Here is a 22,283-nt window from a genome sequence, read left to right on the forward strand (position 1 = left end):
AGAAATTATTTCCTGCTGACTTTGTAATTTTGTCAGATGCTGGCCATCCACTGTGCAACCATTGGCCGCTGCACTCTTTACCATTTGAAGGGAGACAGAAGGGCCAAGCGCTGGCACATAAAGGGACATTATGCCTGCCCGGAATTTTCCCAGTCTGCAACGGTTTCCCTTCTTAATGCTATTACAAAGAACAAACACGAACCCAACAATTCACAACGGTTTATCTAATTTGAGGGAAAACTCTAATGAGTTCTGTTGTGTTTTGTTTGCAGAACAGAGTGTTCTGGCAGTCCCCGCATCATAGAGAGGACCCACAGGCAGACCCCGCAGTGCTGTTTACCCTGAAGAAGCGTGTGTGTGCTGGAAAGCGCTGACCGCTCTAATGGATCGCATGGAGCTACAGAAAGTCAACATTGAACTCGATAATCAGAGCAACAGTGGGGAGAGCCTCGAAGACAACTACACGGAGCTGGTGGATTCAGAAAAGGCTGCAATTAGGAGGTATGCATTTAAATGGGAAAGCTGTTCTACTAAGGCTAGAAAGCAGTAACCAAAAAACAAGCTTCCCTAATGGCATCTGGGGCTTAAAACATTTCCTAGAAAATACATTGAAATAAGTGTGACTGTGTAGCTGGGGTTTTCCTACAACACAGACCCTCCCTAAGCCATCCCTGGTGGTTGGTGTGCCCAGCACAGTAGAGCCAGCCCGGGTGTTCCTTTGCCTGTCTATGTCTGAAGTGACCTCTACGGACTCCCAGTCCAAAGTACACACTTGGCAATTTCCAACCACTCCAGTCACATAGTATACATGTAAATTAATACACTTGCAGGGCAGTGCAACCTGAGCATGCTGAGAGGGGTAAGGTTTTCTAGGGCAAAATATGGAGGGCAGCAGTCCAGTGCTCTCACAGAGACAGTCTACCCTCAGTTATCTCCAGCAGTACCCACCACAACAGCAGCACCCGAGTGCCTGAGACAGATGTCTCAAAATCAGCCATTGGCTTCCAGCTCTCAGCTTATTGAACCCCCTGGCACAACAGGGCAATTGCCAGGTGCTTTGCTCCTTGGATGTGAAGTACGTGCTCAGCTTTAGCACATTGCTGGCAGCAAGGAATCATTACTTTCCAACACCTGTAATCATATATAATTTGAAGATTACTAGGTTTAAATCTAAGTTCCATGGCAAACCAAAGACCTATTAAACTTGCCATTGGACATGAGAAACAAAAGAAAAGAAGCTTTTTTTTCTGACAGATTTTTTAAATATTCATTGTAATGCCTGCCAGTCTCGGGACAGTCACGATCAGGGTGATGCTCTGAAACTAAACCCTCTCAGGATTGCTGAACGGGAAGCATTTCCATGAGTAAGTGCTGCTCTGCTGTATGCAAGCCCCCAGTTTATTGCCAATTACATAATATCTGGTTTTGCTTTTACATCCTGCTGACCTTCAGGCTTTGCCTGTTTTCCACTCTCACACTGCTGCTCCTCACACTCGCAACTGGGCGTTCTATAACATTATCTCACTCACCAGCAATCAGTCTCGTACTCTGAAGGCTGGTTTACATTTTTTGCCGATTACCAGTTCTTTATTCCTACAAATGCCAAAGTAAAGTTCCCATTAATGACAAAAAGCACTACTTGAACATAATGTGTCTTGTAAACCTTGTCTAATGTTTTCTTATTTTTCTTCATATTCAGTCCATTTGTTAGTGATGATGCAGAAAGTCAGAAGTTCCTTACAAATGGATATCTGGGTAAAAAGAATTTGGAAGAATTTAATGAAGAATATGTAAGTTGGGTTTTTTTTTTTTCATTTTTAAGGGTAATTACAAAGTTAATCTTATTGACCTGAATTTTTTTTCCAAAAGTTTCGGTAAAAAAACTTACTCTGAATCTTGATCAATACAATCTCAGCTTTGGAAGAGTAAACAGGTTTTGCTAACAGTTCATGGATCACATGCTTTCTGTTGTCTTGCAAGTAAAATTGTGTCTTTCCTTCTCAAGTAATCAGAAAAAATCCTCAAATCATACTTGGACTTTAATAGCACCCACGTCATCTCACCCAAGATGTTCAGATGGGGTGGTCTGCACTTATTTTTCTGACAGGAGATATGGTTCAGGGGAACTCTGTTTCTCCTTTATCAAGGTATAGTTGGGTCTTAGCACATGCATATTTGTATTGTTTTTTTTCCAGCATCAGTATAAATTAATTCACATCCAGTTACATTGCTTTAAAGAAAGGACCTTAATATTCGGCTTTACAATGCTGAAAATTGCATGCTGTAACTCTTGAGACAACTCCATGTGCAAATGGAAACACACCACTGGTTCCTGGGGTGTGTGTAGGGGGGGAGTATCTTTCAACTCAGGATTTAGCTTTATTCAAAGTTTTCATGAACTTGGTGGAAAGAAAGATGTTTTAGTTGTCACATTACAAGTTTTATTAAGACTGATCAAATAAAACAAAAAAGAATTATTTGTGATTGCAAGCTAAATTTCAGAGCTGTATTCTCTATCCTCCCAGTCTCGTTTTATGTCCTCTTCCACTCTTCTGCTTCCAACTCAATCTGCAGAGCCCTTCTTTCTTTTCTCACCCAGGTAAATTTTTAGTTCCTCAAATAAATAAGCACACTCTACTTGGAGAAAGCTTCAATAATCAGTTGAATTGCTTTTTACAAATCACCTGAATTAAATCAATAATTGGGAAATCCATTAGATAACAGCATGTATTCCTAGAAAGACTAGCCAACACCACCAACTGTGGCTATGTCACCTCAGTCACTTGTGAGGAACGTAGCTCTACTCCCCACCAAGGCAAAGGGAGAGCAGAAAGAGGTAAATATCTACCAGCACAGCTGCTTTTGGGAGTAAAAGAGACTCCTTATGGTGGCAAGCACCTATGGGCACAGGAGCATTGACAAAACGTCATCTCCAAGAGTCAAGGGAGCAATACAGGGAAAACCAGCAATGAGAATAATTAGCCTGTTGTGCTCAGTAAAATGCACATTAATTCCCATTTTTTGTTCTTACTCACAACAGCACCGGGGCAGAGCTTCCTTTGGAATGTCTTCTTTCAACCTCAGCAACGCCATTATGGGCAGTGGTATCTTGGGGCTCTCCTATGCCATGGCCAACACAGGAATTATCCTTTTCATGTAAGTACATAGAAAGAAAATAAAACAGAACATAAGTGAGGAGTTGGAACTAAAGTTTGTGTGGTTGGAGAGGCATGTTAAGCTTGTTTTGTTAGCTGAAAAGTTTTGTAGGATTATCTATAATGAAAACATTTTAGTCGCACCACAAGGAACCGTCCACTGCTGACAAATCCTTTTTTTTTATTATTACCCCTGTTTTGTATCAGGAACACAGCTATGATTTGATACTGTGGAGTCAAAAACCAGATGGGAAGAACAGTACACTGGTCCTAAAATAACAACAGCAATCATGCTGGTTCAGTATGGGAATTCAATAAGGAAAATAAATTACCCATAAAGTATATATTTACATCACCCCAACTATCTAATCATTATGTAGAAACGGATGAAGAATATTCAGTATGTCTGAAATAGCAGCATGCTTTCACTGCAAAAGTATTCACAGATTTATTCAGATTTAATGTTACTCTCTGAGGTCTATTTGTATTCAGTGTGCACAGATGACAGCAGTGGTATGTGGCTGACACATCTATGCAAAATGGCGTTTGACAGACAGTAACAGATAGCCATGTGAAGTTTTTTTAATCTGTGGCTAACCATGTAAAATGAGACAGATTGTATTAAAAGAAAAGGTTACTTTTCTTTTCTTAATAATTGGTTCTAATTTTAACTGAAGCCTTGATTTTAATCCTCTGTGAGAACGGAATAAAGCATGACAGTACTGCATGACAACAAGCTATTGTTTTACATTACTGAAATCTGGCGAGACCTTAAATCAGGTTGCATGGCTACCTTCATACAGCTTCTTTCTTCTGAAGATTGTGTAACTATGACAGCAGCAGCATTTGAAATGCTACGTGTAGCTTCCAGTTGCTAAGAAACACCTTCTGCTTTCCCAGTAGAGTTTTTAACTGAAAATTAATTGTAGATGCAAATGTTTTGCTGGGTAAGTACTTTCCAGCACCTGTGCTCAAATGGTTTAGATATAGTATTTGCAGATACAAAATTGGAAGTTAGTTCTAAAATTGACTGTGCTAGAGTCTGAAAAATGGAGAATTTTTTTTTCCTCCTACTTTCTCTGAGCACTTGTACTAACTAGTACAGCCATAAAATATTACTGGAGAGAAAATTGTGATAGATCAAGACACTCTAGGGAAAAGGGGAAAAAAAAAAAAAAAAAAAAAAAAAGCTTTTGCAATATCGCTGTTTTCAAGGTTCTGTTCATTCACAAGGTGCCTAAAAAAATCTGATGCAAGTCTAATGATATTAGTTCTGTCGGCAGTGCCAAAGCAAGGAGTAATGCTAAAGCAACCCTATGGAGTGTTAAACACTGAAAACAAAGGACATCTACACCCACAGCTCATTTTCTTTACTGTCCAGCTTCTATACCTTCTGCATGAGAACATTCTCCATTCTGGAAGAGGAAGGAGTATAAAACTATGTGGACATCTTGTTACCCTCATGGCATTCATCCACTTGCTGGAGATTCCTTTGTTTCCACAGATCACTACATTAGCAGGACAGAAAAATCCCATCTCCTAAAGAGAAACTGATGGATATTGGTTCTAATTTAGATGATTCTGGCAGCATTGTCTAATTTTTTTTAATTTACTGTTCTCATGTTGCCCAAGTACTGCAGGAAGCTGTTCTACAGAGTGAAGTCAAAAGGAGGATTCCTAAAACTCAGGTCTCCAGAAGTTCACATCCTCCTCTCCCATGGGAGAGGTTTGAAATGGCACAGAGCATGCGCCGTTGTTCTGCTGTCTGGTGTGATTTATCAAGTTCAACCATGATGGCTTTGGTTTACCACATCCTGTATGTCATCGTGTCTCTGAACAGCAGCTGCATGGGTGCTCCTAATCAAGAAAGATGCCCTCTTGACAAGATACACTGTGACCTCAGACACAGTCCTCCCCTTAGCATATTGCACAAGTCCACAGCGTAAGAGACAGCCCTGCTCACATGAAGACTGTAGCACCAACTGTCTCTCTTGGGCAAAGAAACTTCAGAGAAAATTGTGATGGTCTTGTGGCCACCACCTGGCCTCAGGCCCTCTGTCTATTTTTAGACAATAACTCATTTATGAACTTGGCTTTCGGTGTTTCCTACAGCTATACCAAACCATGTGTTCAGTGTATTGCAAAGCACAAGCTCTGGTTCAGCCATGGAGTAAGGCACATCTGTATTTCCCAGCTCTGTCATATTATCATTGCATCCCCTTCTGCACCAATACTTGTGCAGGCTGATGACAAGAGGATTATACTGCTCACAGTGTTGCTCCCTGAAAACGTCATATAAAACTGCATTTTTCCTCAGCAGTTCACAAGAGGCAGATACCTGAAATCACAGAGAATATAAATGCTGTGTGGAAGGAAGGTGGCAGTGATCAGGATTAATGAATTCAGGCACCAGTGCCTTCAAGCACACTAGGCAAGAACAGTATGCTTCAAGTGCTCCAAAATCAGGTTTTCCAATGTTGTGCTGCACTTTAGCATTATGCAAGACTTCTGATGTGTTTTGCAAAACAAGTATCTCAAGCTAAAAAACAACATCATAATGATGTGGCAAAAGTAAAAATTAGTGAGTAGCCAGGGCCCGCCAGTGAACTGGTCACAATCATGTTTTGAGTTTGGTGGGGTTTTAGAGAGAGATTAAAATATGAGGTCATGAGCACGTAAAGACCAAAGACTGGACTCTTTCACAGAAATCTGTTTGATTTAGTAGGGTCTTGTTAACACAGAATGGGTGCTTACCTGGACTTAAACAGCCTTAAGGGGCTTTTAGAGTGTACAAGATGTAGCTGCACTCACAAGTAAGCCACAGATGAAACTTATTTCTGCATTTAGCATTGGGAGTCCAAACCACAAACTTACTAAATGCTGTTTACACATTGAATGTCATGAGAATGAGCAAGTGTACTGAATGTCTCTGATGTCCTGCTCATGATTCTGACTTCTGCTTTGCTTTTCAGAGTTTTGCTGCTCAGTGTAGCAATACTGTCACTCTACTCAGTCCACCTCTTACTGAAGACATCAAAAGAAGGAGGTATGAGGATCAGACTGTAACTAACTGAATCTCTACTGCATGCATGTATTTTACCTCGGAATGCAATACATCAAATACATCCAGTACAGCATCTCACGTTTCTTTTTCATTTGGGTATTTTTTCAGGATCATTAATATATGAAAAGCTGGGAGAAAAGGCATTTGGCTGGTTTGGGAAGTGTGGTGTTTTCGTTGCAGTTACAATGCAGAACATTGGAGGTAAGTGGCAAAAGTTCCCTAACTTACAATGCTTTTCTACAGCAGAAGTGCTTTCTCTTTTCTCTGTGGATAAAAGGCTCATCAGAGATGAGCCAGGTACAGTATACTTTATTGTAATAAAGGACAAGGAGCAATTCATCTTGCCTTGTTTCAGCTATCTGGTGATCGCTGGTGCCTTCTGAAAGCTAGTTGCATGGAATTTTGTGATTCTGTGTGAAGAGTGTTTAAGGATGGCTAAAGGGGTTTGGCTGACTGTCCTCAATGAGTTGGCCATTTCTCTTTATTGAATACAGCTCAGATGAGACATCATCTGCTTCAACTTAGAAATTATTAAAGGAACAATGCATGATTCTGACTTCTCCAGAAGAGAAATGCTCTTCAGTACTTCCTTTTCCACCTGAATTCTCTCCTTGAAATGAGTTAGATTGTGATCTGCCTAAAGTATGGAGTGTTTTAGAGTGATTGTTGAAAGTATTTCTCTACAAAGATACTTCCTGTGAAATATCTATCAAGTAACCTGTATTCTGTCAGAAAAGGTGACTGTTTACTTACCAATGTATGTAGTAGGGGGTAGGACTATGCATTCATGTAACAAAGCTTATTTCCTTTTACTATCCTGGAAGAAACTTTTTAGAAGACTGGAGAAAGCTATCTGAAAGCTATGGGGATTTTTGGAACTTGGTATGCTTTGCAAATCTCCATTGACAGATCATTACTGTCCTTTTAGGGTAACTTTCCTACCCAGATGGAGGTAGTTCACATCTCTCTACTGCAAGAGACTTTTTGATTATTTCAGAAAATATCCTGTTGTATGGACCTCCTTTCATCCCTCAAGCCTAGATATCAAATGTGACCAAATTTAGGAAGGACGCTTCCCTGTTAAAGAGGAATAGCTATTCTTCTAGTCTTCTTGTTTAGACCAATTCATAGGTCTCCAGAGGCCTCCTGTGCCTTCTTGCAGTACATTTAAATGAGATGTATAGAAGTCCACCTTTCCAACAGGATTCTTGTAAGCTAGTTGGTTTATCTATACATATGGAGTAGAGTATAAGAAGAAAGAAGCTGAAAATAGAAGGGATAAGGTAGATTAAGAGATTTAGAGACAGTAACAATCAAACTTACTATAGAATGTGGATGGACAGTGACCATTGGAAAACATTTAGAACAGAAAAACATAAAGAAGAGTGTAAATTTCATCAGAATAGTGATTTGAGCATGTTGTTAATTCAGTAATGACTGTATTGTATTCTAATACTGAGTGTCTGTCTCATTTTTTTTTTCAGCAATGTCAAGCTACCTCTTTATTATTAAATATGAACTTCCTGAAGTGATCAGAGCATTTATGAAACTTGAGGAGAGTTCTGGGTAGGTACCTTTCCTCAGCTTGAACCTCAGATGAATTTTTTTCACTTTGAAGTCAACCGTGATTGCCATTTTTTACTCTTCCTCTTTAGGGAATGGTATCTAAATGGGAACTACCTCATCATACTTGTAACGGTTGGGATTATTCTTCCCCTGTCCCTTCTAAAGAGCTTAGGTAAGCTTAATGGCTCACTTAACCTCACGTCTTACTTCTATTAGGATCATAAATTTACATGTAGCTGAACTGTTTGGTTTTTTTGTTTTCTTCTTCTTGCTGTACAGGTTATCTTGGTTATACAAGTGGCTTTTCGCTGACCTGCATGGTTTTCTTTGTCAGTGTGGTAGGTGACCGTTTGGGTATTGTCTCTAAGCAAACACAGAGCCTGTAAACTGTGCAATGGTGTTCTGTTACTTACCATGACAATTTAATGTGGATTTTAGAATAGTTATCTGCAAGTGAATCAAACCCATGAGCCTATTGTTGAGCAAAGGCAGAATAAAAATGATTAGCCTAGAAAACACCACTAGACAATAAAAATAAATGACAACAGGCAGAGTAATAACAAATACTTGCAGAAGAAGTAGACGTGGTAGCATTTGACTTCTTGATCCCTCTCTTTCCCCTCTTTTTTGTGTGTCTCTATACTTGTATTGGCATCCCCTGGATGTAAGTATAATCTCCTGTGGTGGTACTTTTCTGATAACACTGTCTACACTTTTGTAGGTAATCTTCAAGAAATTCCAGATACCTTGTCCTCTTCCTATCACGGACCACGGGGCTGAAAACTGGACTGCCACAAACAACACAGTGCCAATGCATCTGGTTATGTTACCAAATGAGTCTTTCAGTTCTGGTGTGAATTTCATGATGGACAACACAGCTGGGCACCTGCCAGTCCTTGAGGAGACAAAAGATACCTCCCACCAAAGTAGTGTAGAATACGAAGCACACAGCGACAGCAGTGACGTGTGTCAGCCAAAATACTTTGTGTTTAACTCAAGGGTAAGGGAGATTCTGGAGAATCAATATGTCTTTAGCCACTCGTACCACAGCTAAATTGTTGCCTGCCAAAAGTCAGAGGTACAACAGTGACCGTTCTTACTAATGGGAGCTTTATTTTACAGACTGCCTATGCAATACCCATCCTGGCATTTGCATTCGTATGCCACCCTGAGGTGCTACCAATTTACAGTGAACTGAAAGAGTAAGGTTCTTAAATTTTGTCCCATACTTCCAGTTAACAGTAGCTAGAGATCACTTTCTACATGTTCTGCCTTGATTGCTGTTGTGTAGACAGCCACCTGCTAATGATATATTGCTTTCCGTAGTAAGCAGATACTGGCTTTGCTTTGACCTAATAATCAGATCTCGGTGACAGAGAACCCTGTTCCGATAGCTGCACTGATTGGTATTTACTGGGGAAAGGAGGAAACTGGACAGTCCTTTGAATTATGTGAAAGAGACCAGAGAACTTGATTGCACTGAAACAGATAATTCTTGTTTCTAGTAATATCTTAATGGGTCCTGTGTCTGGATCAGCTGCTGCTTACTCTTAAGGTTTCTTTGAATGCCATTGGTTTGAGTGTCTTACACAGGCCCCTCATCCACCCTATTTTGCTTATCAAATATCCAAAATCAAATGCACTTGCTTAAATCAGCACAGAGTTGACAGTTGGCAAGGAGTAAGAAAATGCATTTGTTCTAAAGCAAGAATTATATTACAGGAGGTCAAGGCAGCCAAGACCCATTACCTCCTCTTTCAGAAGGTTTAAACCCAAAAGAAATAAAAATTCTCACATGACTTGGGAACATGCTTCCAAGTCCTACAAACCAAAGATTTTCTTACACTAAATCTTTAACCAAAGGATTTCAGAAAAAAGGGGTTGGCCTGCAGGAGGTTCTTGAACCTGCAGAACAGCCTTATGTAGATATAAGGGTATGTTCATATAGAATTGGTTTAAAGTTCTTGTTTGTTACAAGCCTTGTAATTTTAGTCACTTCATTTTTTATTTAAAATACACCATTTGAGATTGATAGTATATAGATAATGACACACAAAATGTGTGACATCTGCATGCTGCCAGTACATAAGCTGTAGAAATGGAATTTCACTACACTTCTAGAAGTTTGTGCTGTTCTGCACAGAGCTGCAGAGCTTCAAGCAAAGAGCTTTGTATAACCAGTACAGTTGCTACAAACTTAGTAGACAGTGAGAGAATACCAGTAGAGCTATGAGTCTTCAGACTACTTCTTACAAAAATAGAAGCTTTATAAAAATAGTGCTGTTATTTTATTCTCTTCTCTCCTACTTCAGTCGCTCTCGAAAGCGGATGCAGAATGTCTCAAACATCTCCATCACTGGCATGCTTGTCATGTATCTTCTGGCTGCCCTCTTTGGATACCTTACCTTCTACGGTAGGTCAAAGTCTTATTCTCTGCAGAATTTTCCCTCTCATTTTAAAGCAGGAAAGATGGTTCAATCACACTGAGGCTCAAGTGTAAGCTTTATTCAAATATAATATGCCGTGTGTAACCTACTGAATAAGCAGTGGGACTTATCCAGCTGTCAAATTGAGATTTCCACACTCATGAGAGGTTCAGAGGCTCCTACTAGGGGAATCAACTGTGGATCTCTTAGTTTTGTGAACTCAGACAACTAGCTGCTGTAAACTTGGCTCTTGACAAAGGCCAAGAGTGACCATACTAAAAATACTCTGCTGCTCAAGAGTTTTACATGACACTACTAAGTGCTACTCACCCTGGTTCTGACGCTACTAGTTCAGCTTCATCTATGCTGAAAAACAGGTGCAAATCATTCTAGTGTAAAAAAATATGGATAAGCTAGACTAACTGGTAGGTAAACAAAGTAGCCCCTGTATTAGCACACTGTTTTATGCAAACACCACCTCTTTTTACCTTGTTGGTTCCTCTGTTACAGTAGAGAAGTGAATGACACAGCACAATCTGCTCTCTATCACTGGGGCAAGAAGGCTCCGTCTGAGAGTGGGGACATCTAGGTGGAGGTGGAAGGGAGCTGTTCCCAGACGGCTGAGTTGTTTCCTATTTCATATCAGTGAAATTATTTTTACTTCAGGTTCCATGGCCACTTAATGACTTTGAGAAAGACATTTGAGATAGTGGAATACAAAGCATCACCTCAGAGCTATATTCTTCTCATTGTCTCTGAATGATGAACTTGTATCAATCATACTGGGAAAATTCCTCTTTCACGCCTAGAGCATAATATGTATCTGATGACAGCAGCTGGACCAAAGTTAATCTCATCTGTCTGCAGTACAAAGATCCTTTTCTATGTGCAGATAACACATAAGTGCTTTAACTCCTTTCTGATTCCTTTTCTTAGGAGAAGTTGAAGATGAGCTACTTCATACGTACACCAGAGTGTACACCTTCGACACCCTCTTGCTGTCGGTTCGTCTGGCAGTGCTAGTGGCTGTAACCTTGACAGTGCCCCTTGTCCTTTTCCCCGTAAGTAAGACAGATACTGAAGGTGAACTCAGTGCTAATCATATACACTGACTGTACATACTCATCACAGACAGATTTTAACTTTGAAGAAAAGTAAGCCTGAGGGGTTTTTTTGGGAAGTCTGTTTTCTCATATGCAGTTTGACCAGAGCAAAGATCTTAGGTAGGTAGGGTTGCAAACTTTGAGAAACAGAAATAAATCAGGTTTTATAAATAAATCAGAAATAAATCAGGAACAATTGCCCTCTCTCTACTGTATTTATCAGAGCAGCAGTATAAGTACTGAAGACTTGTGGATATGCTGAAATCGCTTATGAGATTTCCTAATACAGATATAGGCACCTACTATAGCATCCAAACTCAAGACAGACACGTGCAGCTCAGGCCATGGGCTGCGAAGGACTGCCAGACCTGACTGCCAAGTTGAGGGGACAGAGGCCCTGTGCATGTATTACATGCTTCTGCCTATGGATGAGGGAGGAAGCCAAGTGCCAGAAAACAGTCAAGATTCAGACACTTAGTCAGATGTCTGAGCAAAGTTTGGAGCTTCTAGATGCTGTTCACAGGGAAAAACTCATTATGTATAGTGGCAGGGACAGAAAGATAGCTGAAAAAATTGGTCTGCAGAGGGACTGACTCTCCTCAGGGATCAATCCCCACCTGAAGACAGACCTCCAGGCTCCTGAATGTACAGATTGTCCCTCATGCCTTCACTGAGCTGCTATACAGCATGAGAGAAAATAGTTGATCCTCTTTTGTTTTGGGAGGGTGATGTGCCATATACAAGTCCAGCATTTTGCTGTAGGCAGACTCACAGCAATCTGCATCATACAAAAGTGTTCCCATCTGATGACAGCAGTAACCCTGGGGTCCTGTTGCTCTGTTGTCCTGGATGCAAACACGAGATCTGTGTAGGTACTGTTTCCAGGCTTGCTGACAAATACCTAAGAGCAATGATCACCATTCAAGGTTGTCTACAAAAAAAAAAATGATTGTAGCATAAAGCACATAGAATGACCAGTCCATGTCACTGAAAGAGCTCCAGTGCTCTGCCTTAAATGGTGTGTTTAAACCAGGGACTAAATACTTACACTAGTCTTAACTACCTGATGACTCTTCATGGTAAAACAATCTAAGGGCATTGCAAAAGCTTCTGTCTGTCAGATGTAGCATTTTGCATTTCTAGCTTTCTGTATAACCATTTTTACATCTGAAGAGTAAGCAAAGGCTTAGCAGTTACGTACCCTGGCATTAATTGCTCAATAAACTCCTAAAAAAATATCATTTGATTGCAAGACACCGTATCAAACAATTTTCTATAGCCAGCTCAGCAGATCTAATTACTCCAAATAAGCAATATAGTTGTAACAACTACTTTTTTATAAAGTATCACATTTTTATTTTTTTAAAGTAGTCACAGTTTATTTTTTAAAATAATCATTTAATTGATAATAAATAAATATTTACCATTAGTCACACTAATATTTCCATTTCATAGCTTCATTTTAAGGACTATGTCACAGCAGAAATAATGCACAGTATGCCGACAATAAGTAAAGAGGAACGCAGGCAACGGTTCCTTGATGGTATAAAGCTGATTTACATCTACTTGGGAGCTGGATCAAATTTTGCATTCTGCCTCCCTCTTCCTAATATCAGTTCACACCAACCTGAAAAACATAAAATGTAAAATTTATGCTGTGTTTTCAAATGACAAACTCCAAGTCTGACAGAACCCCATACATTTACTGAATTGCCAAAATCATACAGAAACAGCTGTCTGTTATTTTAAAACAACCAAACAAAAGTGAGTTCTGAGATTTTTCAGAGTAAAAACATTTTTTATCAACTTTTCTATTCCAAATCTTTTAAAATAATCACAGTACTTCAGAGTAACACTATCTACAGCCACCAAAGGGATTTGCTCTTGACCTTTTTCCTACTTACCATCTCTGCTGATGGAAAAACAAAGAAAACACTCTCTGGATTGTGTGAGAAAGTCAGCAAAGCAAAAAGGATCCTCTGCAATAGTTTATAGGATTATAATTTCCAAGTGACACTGAAAAATAAGCTTTTATTTTGAGATGAATACATGTATATATTTAACAAAAGTAAAACAACAGCTTGCTCTTTCTCTCACAAAAGTAAATGACAGAACTCTTGTGGGATTTTCAGAGGGATTAGGTTCAGGAACACAGCAACTCATATTTCACCCATACATTCTTTGCCTGCTGATTACTATTCATAGTGGGGGTTCTTTGCGGGCTTTTTTGCTGATATTAGCATCTTTCAGGTGGACACATTTCATGTCCCTGATTTTACACCCTATTTACTTGACTTTCTTCTACACTGCAAATATTTGAGTTTATACATTAAACTGTGAATTCAGTTCTTAAAAACCTACATCAGAGTGAGATTACGTTAGGGGAATCAAAGACTGAAAACACATATCTTCAGTCCAAATTTCTCACAGCAGAAGTCTCTAGCAGAGATCCTTTTAAAATCTGAAAAACAAAGATTAAAGAATTGCTGTTTTACTTTCCCTGCTGTTTTTTGTCTTACAGATCCGTTCATCTATCAGTGCATTGCTGTTTCCCAAAAGGCCATTCAGCTGGATAAGACATTTCCTGATTGCAGCAGTAATTCTTGCTTTTAACAACCTGCTTGTAATTTTTGTCCCAACTATTAAAGACATCTTTGGATTTATTGGTAGGTTTCATAAATACTTTCATTTAGTTTATTATTCCTTTCCACAACATATTTACATTCACTGACTGAATAACAATCTCAGTTTGGATCTCACAATAGAGTAATGTAAACTCAGATTAAAGTTAAAAGGGAAATAAAAAATCCCAAATAGCTGAGATACTACATTAATGCTACCCAGTTTTGTTGCTACTTTGCAAGAGGCTGAAGGAATTCAATAATGCTGGTATAAAAATTGGTAAGGAGTTCCCATTGTGACAAAAAGAAAACATTTAGCGTGTGTAGAGGAGAAATCATCTTTGGTTTTCATGCATCTAAAGCCTAGACAAAATACACTGACTTCCAAACAGTGATGTTAGAAAAAGGAGAAAGTTACACATTTCTTTTGATGAGCTCTACAGCTCCAGATGAATGCTATCCACAGAGGAAGACCTTTGTGCAGCTGGTCTTGGAAAAGCAACTGGCTCCCCATTACACTCTCTTTTGTAGGTACATCATGTTGCCTAAGTGTCACACATCATGGTACACAGCTCTGCCTTCTCTTCCAGGTGCTTCTTCTGCTACAATGCTGATTTTCATCCTCCCTGCTGCCTTCTACCTGCGGCTCGTTGAGAAGGAGCCCCTGAGATCTCCTCAGAAGATCGGGGTAAGGGAGCTGGCAGCAATTACAAAAAGAAGGATGGGAGGGTGTGTGCTTTCTGCTGGCCACAAATACCCAGTTCTTTAACTTGTAACATCTGGCAATTGCTCATAAATGGTAGATTTTCACTCAAAATATAGGTGGGGTAGTGTGATTCACCTTAGCATGGAGAGCCAGGCTTCACAAGCCAAAGTCTTTAGTGCCCTACTACTTCTGCTACACACCAGTGTCTACATTAAAGTATATCCTAAATCACTAGAAAAGGACATTTGTTTAATCTGATCTAAACTCTAGTTAACACCTGCACTTGCCTAAGTAACACTGAGACAATATGTAAAGAGCAGTCAGTTCACACTGCAAGGCCAGATGTGGATTAACTGAAAGATTTGAAGTCAAGGTTAAAAAGAAAGATGTACTGCAGAGATAGTGAAGTAATAATGAATTCCCCACTGAGATAGATCCTTACACCTACAGGAGACGTATATGAAGGTCTATCACTCATACACAGCATGTGTTTATATGTTGTACTGGTCTGCCACAGCAGTCTCTTTCCTCCTGAACAACTATAGCTACCTGCACATTTAACAATAACACCAAGGAGAAGTCTTTTGAAAATCCAATCAGAAAAAATTATTGATTAAATACATTTGCAGGCACACAATGTAAGCAGACATACATATATACATGTTCACAAAAACTATGGAAGTTCAATGGATAAATATAGCAAGTAAAAAATAAAAGGTTTGTCATCATAAAATAATTTCTGACCATGACTTCTGGAGTTGTCAGAGAGAGACTGTGAATATTTGCTCATGTCTCTGTTCATTCTTCACGATGCTGTATGTTAGACACACCTAGAATTTCATATCTTGCATTGAGATCACATACAATATTCATTTTTGTGTTGTGAGGCAGACTATTGTAAAGTGTGGACAGATTATAGTAAACTTAAGCTCCACAAAAGTAGTAGTCCTTTATGATATTACTTGGGCTGTAGTCGCCAAGAGTGCCCCAAACTCTGTATGTTACATAGCGTTCCAGTGGGACAGTCTGTGAACTATAGCCTAGTCAGTCACTTGCTGTTCTAATAACATTTTGTTTTCCAATTGCAGGCTCTAATTTTTCTCATACTTGGCATAATCTTCATGATTGTGAGTATGACTCTTATTATAATGGATTGGATTTCCAATCCCCCAAGTTCCAGACATCACTAACCTGTGGAGAAAACCAAGTGCTTTTTATACCATAAATATTTGTATTTTGTGCTCTAAAGGACAGCTAAACAGACTGTCATTCCCAGATAGTAACTGCAGTATTTTAAAGACAGTTTCTGGTAAGATCACTAGAACCCATTGGAAGTCTACGTCATCCTTTCATGAAGGATTGTTATTTATGCATTAGGAACGCGAGCTTAGCATTTCTGGCTGGGTGAAATGAAGTATGTGGTGTGGATGCTTTCTGTTTTCAAAACCAAAATAACTGTGTGCATAGTCCTCAAAAACAGCTTGATATCACCCTTTTCAACATCTCCCATTATGCTAATAACCACAGTACCTAGAGCCCTGGAAAAATAATGGCCAGGAAACCAACTAGTGCCTTGTTTTCCATCTGAAGCTCATGGGAGTGGTTCCAAGAGAAAGGGTACAGTTTCTGTAGGGGATCTGTATGGTGACTGCTCCCTACCAACCTGTCTATGAGAAAGACAATGGCTTTGACAAGCCAGTGGACAAAGCTGAGCATCAGATTTGTTATCCAATTTCATTGCCCTTGGCAGCTGATGGCCGTCGTACACAATTATGGTTTTTTGCACAGACTCTGTGCTCGGGTGTGTGCTTGAAGAACAGCTGAGAATTTGTGTTTTGTCATTAAAGATGCCTGTGCTGGAAACATCAGGCATGTCTGCTGTGGGTTTTTTTTTACTTTTTTAATTCTTGTGTGAGCTTGCATCACAGAACAAGTTGTATCCTCCATAGAAACTTGTCTTCCATTCTCATGAGAATTTAAGGAGACCACAAGGTGTGGCAAATACCCTATCCAGTATTTTTCAGTACTTGTGTATTTGATAAATATTCAGTGCAGGAAACTGTAATTTGCTATGTAGAAAAATAAATGTATTTATGTACATAATTTTTTGTTTTCCTTTAGTTCTAAAATTGTTACCCTGTGATAAATGATTTTTGAATTTTTTTTTTTATGTATCACTGTTTTCATAGCCACACAATATTGTTTTGAAGAAAACATATTGGAATAGTTAGTTTGTAAAAGGTGTGTTTTTATTCAGCGCTGTTTGTAACATACCTCTAGCAAACCCTAACTGTTACCTCTGTAAAAACCACATTCAGATGTTTACTACTTATGTTACAATAAATTGCAAGATGTTTTCCTCTTGAGAATATTTAATATTTGCCTCAAAGTTCTCTATTACCATTGTGCACCACAAATTTGAGTAATTTGCTCAGTTGCTGTGCCTTAACTTGTCTATGCAAACGCTGTCATTCAACAATACACATAATTAAGACAGGCAAAGGAAAGGACGTTACTGACAAACTCAAGTGCTTCATGCTATGCAACTGTGCAAGACAGAGGCGAAAAAAAACCCAAAAAACCTTGAAGTTCCATGTTATGTGGATGCTTAATTAACACTCAGTACCTTCTAGGGTGTAATTTTGTCTGTGCTATGGAGTACCCACTGCATATGCTTTCCATACACACCAGTGAAAAATTGTCAGAAAAGTCACATTACCACCATTGCGGAGGGAATGAGGGAGGGTGCAACTGCTTGTTTTAACATGCTTCCACAAATCTAGATTCATGTAATTGGAATTTTCCAACTTAGAAATTTGTTGAGTACACACCTGTAAACTCAGAAAGTCATAAAAGACACAGAAGTTGTCTTTGCTCACTCCTCAGCTTGCATGAAATTCTGTGTGTCTATAAACGTGTGTAGGTACTAATACATGTATGCTTACAGGTTAATTGGAAAAGCACATCAAAGATATATTCTATGCCAACTACTGACTTTCTGAGCAGTATTTTATGCTCATTTGAGTATTGTATCCTTAAAATATCCTTCCTAGGGCATGCTTCCATGAAAACACTAGGTCTAGCTTCACTTTTTTTAAAGAAAAAAAGTAACAATAATCTTTTGCTCTAATTTAAGCAAACACAAGTAATGTTGCATTATTATGGAAGACACCTTTAACATAAACTGGAGTCAATAGTAACACACCCACACACCTCTCTTGCTGCTACCATTACTGAAAGCTACATGTATGGAAGAACTGAACTGCACCTTTGCCTCAGAGCAAAAGCACACATAGTGACTGCAGCAGCACGTGGAGATAGGAATTTGTGTGTAGTTCGCAAGACCTCAAGAAAAGTAAAACTATGGAACAATGGCATAACATACTGTCTTTTCATGGTGAAAAACTGTCAGTGTCCAAAATAGAGGTAGAGAATCTGTAAAACAACAATTTTTCAAGTTAAAATACATTGGTCACAGTGATATGCAGCTGCTGGGCACACTGTGGACAAGGGTAATATTACACACTAACTTGTTAGCCCTGATAGGAACGGTGGGTGTTGGAGTTCCTTGTTCATTTTGTAATGTTGGCAATAGGTTTTGTGAGGATTTTTATTACAAAGCCATGCATGGATATATAATAAATTATTTTTTCAAAGACTGTATATTTTTTTATGTTCTATTTTAAGCCACAGGGAAGGAATAATTCGACAGTTAAGCAGTCAAACTGGTAGCCTTAACAACAGCCTCTCTAAAACTCAATTCCCTTTTAAGACACAAATTTGGCACATGAGCAAGATGGCAGCCCCTTCCTACAATAACCTTTTTGCATAGTCTGTTTTGTATCTATTCATGGAGCCATGTAGACGTCACCGGGTAGGGAATGGCTGGCTTTAAAAGCGGCTTTATCTGTGAGACACCGAATGCCTCGTTCTTTGGGAGCATGGGATCAGCTGGGACACACAGTATAGCAGCTAAGTATAGTCACTATTGGGAGCGCACACCAGATGGTATTGCTCTGTATAAATACTTCCTATCATTGCAGCTGTAGGTTCTCCTGGTGTTACATATTTGTCTGGTGTATAATCATGGCCCAAAATACACTGGCCTACAAGCCACTCCAGCACTGATGAGCTCATGTGAGAACCACGCTTGCTGACCCAGCCAGACAACCTTTACAACCTGCCCACTAATGAGGGAGACACTGCAGACCCAGGCACTTGCTCAACACCTAAGACACAAACACCTTCCCCAGTTTTCTCCTTCCTTTGTGGTTAGGTGTCTATAATTCCCTGTAGCATCTTCTTTGCTCTGTCTTGATGATTCTTGACCTATGTATTTCTTGTGGCAGGAGAGTGTTTCAATTAAACAATTAAAATTGTGTCAAGTGAATGAGGGCAGTTAAAGAAAAGAAAAGGTATGTCTTCAAAGACAAAGAAGGAAGCAGTGAAAATGTATCAGAAAGTTTAGTGGTCATCAAGATGTGTCATTAAATGGATGTGACAAGAACGCTAGAAGTGACATAGGAAAAAAGCTAAAAGGAATGAATACATATTTCAGTGCTAGATTTGGAAAAAAAGCAGAGCAAGGGACACTTGTTAGAGGGCAAAGTCCTCTCTAGTCCATAAATAACCAAAGATGATGTTAAACAACATCTATCTGAAAGAAGGACAGCAGGCCTAGATAAGCCACAAAACAGCTGGCTCTGGTGTTAATTTCCAGTAAACCCTGGCATGCTTGGCTAGTTCTCTATAGCTGACATAATAGCAATTAGACCTAGTCAGCAACTACTCACTAAGAGGTCTAGTTGATGCTACAGGTGGAAAATTTCCATTCATTTGACTTGAAATTTCAGTGGTGCTGCTGCAATAAAATTCTCAGACCCCAAGCAGACCCAAGCAGAAACCTGTCTAGTTTCCATTAATATGCCTGGCAAGGTGATGGGGACTCCCTGGTGTTCCAGCTCCTGGTCTCCCCCTCTCCTGGCAGATAGGTCTCCCAATAAAGGGGCCTGCTCTAGGGCCAGCCCATTGATCCTCAGTCAGGTAGGTCGGATGGTCATCCAGGGAGAGTTTGGACTTGCAGAGTTTCCCCACATAGAGCTTGACAGCAATGCTGTGGTAGCTATCCTCATGGTATATCCATGGTATATTGCAATGTCCAGGAACAAAATAAAAAAAAACAAACCAACAAAAACAGAAAGAGAATGTTTCTAGTTAATTAAATAAACTTACTGCAATTGCTTAAAGGCTTTTGCTGAACCTGAGTGGTAAGAGTCTGTTTTCATAAGAGTATGGGAGATATGAAATTGGAAGGGATCTCAAGTAACCTCCTATTCTACAATTGTGTTAGATAATAGTCATAGGACAGTGTTTGCAGGCAACAACATTGACACCACTGGCTCATTTCAGATATTTAATGAAGTTCAGGAAAAGAATACTCACCTTTAACTTGGTCTATCCTGAGCAAACTTAGAGGGTTAGTATAAAGCACTTCTGAACCTCCATAGGAAGAGGTAGTTGCTGAAGTAGACACCTTTTCACATACCAAACCTTACCCTATTTAATCTTTCCTCCACATCTCTTGACAATTTCCCCTCACCCTACAACACCTCCCCACTATCCTAAGGCACTTCGGCCTAATATATCATTGGTAAATAAAAACAAATGTCCTCCTTATGCCCTCAAAGCCCCATTGCAAGGGCTAGGAACCACCTGTTTCCCTCCTTCACCTACAGAGTGATATAAATTATGTGTATCTGGAACCTGCAATGAACTGATAAAAATCTTCTGTTGGAGGCCTTAGCTGTCTTAATACATTCTTTTGCTCTTAATAATGCTTTTGCACTGTAGAGTTCATTTTACAAACCTTCTGTAAAATGGCATTCAGAGTTTTTAATCTGATCTCAAAGAAAACAAACATTTGAATTACTCTTGTTAAAACACTTGTGCATGATTGGGCAAATGCAAGCTCAATAGAAAATTGTATTCCCCATGATTTTCTCCAGGAAACTTTATGCCAAACCCTTGGCTTTTACAGGGAATATAGCTCCTTACATTGCTCATTAAGAGTCTGCAAGACACTAAACACTGCTACTAATCCCAGTAAGCTGTGCAAACATCCACACAACGTGTGGGCAATTGAAGCAACTGTGATCCTGGAAGCTATTGGGAAATCAAACACAAGTTTACTCAGAAAGTGAATTTCCCAGAAATTGTCTCCAATGTCCAAGATCTCACAGTAGTACATGAAATACATCAAATGGTACTCAGTCTAACAACCTTCATGGTGGAGTGGATCAGGTAACCTAGTAAGGGATAACTAATTTTTTTTTGTATACACTCACAGACTGACAGAGACATAAACAGATGTTTTGGTCAAATAGGAATATTTTGCCTGGCTTCAGGTGCAAAAGGAAGAAGAGGACAAGTTCAATATTTCTGTAAAAACAGAGAGTATCACCAGCATCCTCTGCATGGAATCAAAACTGTTTCCCTCCCATAGACACTGTGCCACCACAAGCAAAGGGATCACATCTTTAATTTCAGAAGCTGGGAACGTGCAGTTAATACCTGCTCAGTCTGTGCTCCAGCCACACTGAAGCACAATGAGGGATAGGTTACTTATTCCATGGAGGGGAAGTTTTGCCAAAACATTGGAAAAACTAAGTGCTAAAGTCCTTAGCCAGCATCTTCCAAATTCAATGCTAAATCGGAGAAGGACAGCACAGCTGGATGCATGTGTGAAAAAGTTTTTTACTAAACAGAGCCTGATAGAATATTTTGGTTGGTTATCCTGGTAACACCGTGAAGCAAACTACTTTGATTAAAGTTAAGACTAAGAAAAACACCCTACAGTCAAAATGTATTGGTTCCATGCCAAAGGATTTTTTTTTCACTTTCATTTTTTTCTAATAACCATATGTTCCACAATCGGTGAATAATATGAACTAAGCAGTGTATGGGTACTTGCAATAAAATATGAATGCCAGGAGAAAGCCTGCAGGGCCTGCTGCTGAGTATTGCCTTCTGGCACTGTGGGCTCAGACTTAGTATTTTATCTTCTTTACTCAGCAACTAGTAAGGCAGACAAGTTTTTTATCTTGTTGGACACAAAAACAATGAGTTGTGCAATCAAGCATTTGAAACCAGTAGCAGGTCACCCCATATTCCAAGCCCACTGTGCCTATGACAGAAGGCTGTGCCACGAGCTCCAGTCTCAGCAGCAGCTTTCTCTCTCTGGGAGCTCCAGCTAGAAATTGCTCCTTGTAGCTCAGATTCCCCTCTCAAAAGCTAAAAATAGCTTTCCTGCTAACCCACTTGGTGAGAAAAGCAGCAAAGAGCAGTGAAATGGGGAGAACTTCAGATTTTTAAACATCATCACTGAGTGACTGAGGAGAGGAGACAGGTGCTTTTAATCTCTGCAATTTAACATTGAGTATATGTGAAGAAGACTTATGGTGTTTGTGCTTCCAGTTTTTATGTGCTGACACTTCACCTGAGCACTAGAAACTACTCCATCATCTTCTTTATTATATTCTGTCTATCTTCATCTTTTGATGTTTGACAATGTCTACATTGGAGGTCTATGCTGGTTACTACAGCTATCTAAAGACTGTGTTTTAGCATCTACTGTAAAAATCAC

At 39.4% G+C, this 22,283-nt stretch overlaps 1 protein-coding gene across 1 annotated transcript; it reads left to right on the forward strand.

The window, feature by feature from the left end:
- The first annotated feature begins 363 nt into the window (after window positions 1-363).
- On the forward strand, window positions 364-15,831 carry SLC38A4 (solute carrier family 38 member 4). Its single transcript, XM_010198092.2, has 15 exons — window positions 364-501; window positions 1,700-1,790; window positions 3,041-3,156; window positions 6,128-6,201; window positions 6,328-6,420; window positions 7,704-7,785; window positions 7,875-7,957; window positions 8,065-8,123; window positions 8,507-8,785; window positions 8,908-8,987; window positions 10,098-10,198; window positions 11,148-11,272; window positions 13,836-13,980; window positions 14,526-14,623; window positions 15,730-15,831. The coding sequence occupies exons 1-15, from the start codon at window positions 383-385 to the stop codon at window positions 15,829-15,831; spliced, it is 1,647 nt and encodes a 548-aa protein (XP_010196394.1). The 5' UTR covers window positions 364-382.
- The last annotated feature ends 6,452 nt before the right edge of the window (window positions 15,832-22,283 follow it).

The sequence above is a fragment of the Colius striatus genome, chromosome 1 (genome assembly GCF_028858725.1).
Source record: "Colius striatus isolate bColStr4 chromosome 1, bColStr4.1.hap1, whole genome shotgun sequence".
NCBI classification, from domain to species: Eukaryota; Metazoa; Chordata; class Aves; order Coliiformes; family Coliidae; genus Colius; species Colius striatus.